The 4,351-nt window shown below is 49.5% G+C and overlaps 1 protein-coding gene across 1 annotated transcript in view; it reads right to left on the reverse strand.

Annotated features, from left to right (window-relative positions):
• Window positions 1–4,351, reverse strand: part of FBLN5 (fibulin 5) — a 99,876-nt gene that overhangs the window by 80,558 nt on the left and 14,967 nt on the right. The window contains exons 2-3 of the mRNA XM_012656739.1: window positions 3,222–3,276; window positions 1,140–1,191 (exon numbers count right to left, since the gene is read on the reverse strand). Of these exons, the coding sequence (XP_012512193.1) occupies window positions 1,140–1,191; window positions 3,222–3,276 (107 nt within the window). The remainder of the gene's footprint in view (window positions 1–1,139; window positions 1,192–3,221; window positions 3,277–4,351) is intronic.

The following is a 4,351-nucleotide window of genomic DNA, read 5'->3' on the forward strand; positions in this document are numbered from 1 at the left end:
TGTGCTCCATCCACGACACACTATTCTATGCCCTGAACATCCTGTCCACCCTGGTCTTTGCTCATGCTGCTCCTTCTACCCAGAATCATTTCTCAGGATCTTATTTATCCTTCAACACCCAATTCAAATGTGACCCCCCTCGGCAATGTCTTTACTGACCCTGGACATAAGGGATCATTCTCTCCTCTTCTCCTCATCAGGGCTTTTACCTCCGCGTGGCAATTACTTTATTCTGCCACCCCCTCTCAAAGTCCGTGTCTAAGCCCATCTTTCCCACTGCATGGTGTGCTAAGAGAGTGTCCACCCCCCACACAAATGCCCTCTTCCTAATCCTCATACCTGCAGATATGGTAGGGTACACGGCAAAGGGGAATTACGGTAGCAGCTGGAATTAAGGTTGCTAATCAGCTGACCTCGAGACAGGGAGATTACCCAGGATTATCTGGGTAGACCCTACGTATTCACACGAGTCCTTAAAAGTAGAAGAAGAGGCTGAAGGATTGATCAGAGAGATGCTATAGTAGTAAAAGAAGAGATTCAGAGCGTGAAAGGCACTTGACTCGCTGTGCTGCCTTCGAGGACCGAGGAAGGGGCATCACCAAGGAATAAGGGCACGACTAGAAGTTGGGAACGGTGCTGGGCTGGCAGCCAGCAAGGACATGGGAACCTCAGTCCCACAACCACAAGAAGCTGAGCTCTGCCAGCAACCCCCATGAGCAAGGAAATGGAGCCTCCCCTAGAGCCTCCAGAAAGGAACACGGCTCTGACGACACCTGGCTTTTCTTCTGGGAGAGAGCCATGTTGGACCTCCGACCTACAGAACTGGGAGATAACTTGTGTTGTTTAAGCCACTGCGTTTGTAGTGACTTGTGACAGCAGTCGTAGGAAACTGACGCTGGCAGAAAGCTCCTTGAGAACAGAGACCGATTCTTTGACTCCTCACAGAGCTTAGCCCAGGGCCGGGCACAAAGAAGCGATGGATCAAAGGGCATCATTGGCTTCAATCATTTCACACCCCTGTGTCCCCCCATGGGCAAGGCTAACAAAGATCTGACAACACGGAACAACAGCCAGGAAAGAAACGGCCCTGCAACTGGGCCGAATACCCCGACCCACGAAGGACGTTTGGTGGCTCATACCTAAACACTGTCCTGACTGGCGATCCAGGTCAAAGCCATTAGTGCACTGTGCCTGCAGGGAAGGAGAGAGAAGAAACAGGCACGGTCATTTCACTTCCTTTTTACAGTAAAAGTATATAGCTGCGTCGCAGAAAGCTGGGGAAATGGAATAAAGAACAAAGGCATCCATAATACCAATACTTGCATTATAACCCCTATTCATTCTTTTTAAAATTTTTCTTGTAATTATTTTACACTCAGAATCCCCTTTTAAACTCCCTGCATCATCGCTTTATGACCCCCATTTTTAGCAGATGGTTATCGGGCTTAATGCTCTAGTTATGAAAAGCAATAATAATAATCATTACATCTGATGTGCCCAGGGCAGCCTGCTCTGTGTTCATCTCCTGTCTGGGAATGGATGCTGCTTTTAAGGGCAGTGATGCTTTCTTCGGGTGCTATGTAACCTCTCCTTTAAAGCATCTAGTATGGGTTCTTTGTCCCCATGAAATCTTCTACCTGATTCTGACATCTGCACATAAATAAAAGCTACATAGCACATGCAGTCAGTTTTCTAAGAAAAACAGAATTGGGGAAATTCCTCCATTTCAACCTCAGCAAGACAATTACACAAAGATGCTTCCAGAAAGGGAAAGATCTCGATAATCCCTGAGGTTTGTAGGCTTTATGGACAACCTGAGCTACAACTTTATGCACTTTAAAAAAATGTCTTGAGGATACACAACTGGTGAGCTCTTCGAGAAGACCCTGCAGCCTGACATCGTACAGGAATAAGCCCAGGAGGTGTGTTTTTGGCTGTGGCAGCTCCCATCTGTGGCCTTCCCTATGGCTTCAGTGGTTGGGCTTCCCTGAGCTGTGGGTTGATTTGTGGAGATGATGGATTTGGCCTGCATTCCCAGGCGAGGGCCTCAGGCAAAGGAAATGGAGCAGAGGAGCCAGGAGGCTTGCCAGAAAGTTCCATAGACCAGGAGACCAGAGTTCCAGCCTAGGCTCTCTAACTAAGTGTTGGCGTGGGTTCAACTCTGCTGGGCTGCCTGGCTTCAAATTCTCACTCTAGCCCCTGCTCGCTGCACTTTTCTATGCCTCAGTTTCCCCATCTGTAAAATGGGGGTGATAGTATGTACTTAGTTCTAAGTGGTTGTAAGGGTTATGTGTGTTAATATATGTCAAGCGCCTATAGTGCAGTAAACAGATCTTGTAATTAACCAGTGGACCTCCCTGGGTCTACATGTCTCTGTCTGCTCACCACGAGGCTGGGTTAGAAGACTCCAAGGTCCCTCTGAGGTCTAAAATGCTTTATTACTCTTCCCCAGTGGCCTGAACATGTTTCGAAATTCTTAATATGAAGGGAGAAAATACTCCCCTGCCCACATCCCTCAGCCCTGCTCAAAGGTGGGGCTTCTCTCGCTTCTTCCCTGAGCCAGAGACACAAACAGGCCACTCGGAGCTTTCAGGAGGGATCTGCTCACGTTGCTCAGGGGCTGACGCACGTGGGTCCCTGCCTCCTGTCGCTGCACGAAGTCCAGGCGCTGCAGGCTTCTCCCAGACCCTTGCCCTGAGCCTAACCTCACGCGGCCCTTCACGGGAGGGGTCTCAGCCCAGGTTCGCGGCTCAATTACCCAACACTGCATGTCGGGATTTTTGGGTATCCGACTTCCTCGCCCACCCCCTCCAGTAGGGGATGTGTACGTGGAGACACACACGGGCCCCTGGGGGCCACACGCAGGCATCCCAGGGGAACTATCGCCCAGAAACGCTACAGCACATTTTACTTTTTAACACTGAAGATAAATCGAGGCCCTCTGTGGGACACAAATGCAGCATGATCTGCTTAAAAGAGTGTTGGACGGGGCATCAGAAAACTGAGGTCCACCCCAGTTCTGCCACTTGTAAATGACGTCACCTAGGCTGAGTCTCAGCTTCTCCCAGCCTCACGTGTAACCTCTGTACAACGAAGGGCTCGGATTAGGTGAACTGTACAGCCCCTCCCACCTCCACAAGCCGAGGATTCTAAAATGCACGGCTGGACATCCTCACCCTGGTTTTTAATACTTTTAGATAATCAAAAAGTAAACATCTTACCTGTGCATTCCCAGGACTCGGAAGACAGAGAGCCAGGACGGTAATGATGAGTATCCTGCGGGGGTGAGAAGTTGAATATAAATGCTCAAGATGTGTTCAGGTCTGGCGGGCACATGGCACTCGTGCCGCCTGTGCATTTGTAACGGTGACTTCAGCATGTGCTTGTGTGGGGCAGGGTGTGCTCCGGAGAGGACAAGGGGATTCCAGATACCCCGACCACCCCAAACAGAACCATGCCTCTTCTACTTGCTCCATAAATTGGGATAATGTGTTAGATCACACTTTTTAATAAAGGGTTTTGCTGCTTCAAAGAAAAAAATAAAAAGGTCTAAAACCCACCACTGTGGTATTAACCAATTACTTGGTCTTTCCTCCTTACACGAGATTTGCCTGAGTTTTGAACGTCTTTATTCTGAAATGATTACAGAGTGAATAAGCCAACAGGCCCTCAAATGACGAAAGGAAAAGAAAATGAGAACATGAGGCACTTCGAGTAGCACCGAGGAAAAAAGGCGTCACGGAAGTCACTTTAGCCCATCAGAAAACCCCCCATCATCGGATGGGCTGGGGAACTGCCACCGGCAGGCCCCGATGGAGGAGAGGACCCCAGGGACCTGCACAACCCAGAGCAAAGGAAACAGCAGGAAAACTTAGGGGGAGGAGCCGAGAAACCAGGGGCCAGGCTGGCTCTGCCACTCACAAGCCACTAACCCCCTCTGAGCCGTGCTTCGGCCCTTCGTCACTCACAGGCTTTTCCCAGTAAAATCATGGTCACCAGTATACTTTAAAAATACAAACTCGGCTGGGCACCGTTGCTCACCCCTTCAATCCTAGCGCTTTGGGAGGCCAAGGTGGGAGGATCACTTGAGGCCAGGAGTTCTCAATCAGCCTGGGCAACATAGTGAAACCCCACATCTCTATGAAAAAATAGAAAAATTAGCCAATTGTGGTGGCGCATGCCTGCAGTCCCAGCTACTCAGGAGGCTGAGGCAGGAGGATCACTTCAGCCCAGGAGTTCAGCCCAGGAGATTGTAGTAAGCTATAATGATGCCAAGATTATAGTAAGCTATAATGATGCCACTGCACTCCCACCTGGGGGAAAGACTGAGACCCTGTATCAAAAAAAAAAA

This window comes from Propithecus coquereli, unplaced genomic scaffold (genome assembly GCF_000956105.1).
Source record: "Propithecus coquereli isolate 6110/MARCELLA unplaced genomic scaffold, Pcoq_1.0 Scaffold516, whole genome shotgun sequence".
NCBI classification, from domain to species: Eukaryota; Metazoa; Chordata; class Mammalia; order Primates; family Indriidae; genus Propithecus; species Propithecus coquereli.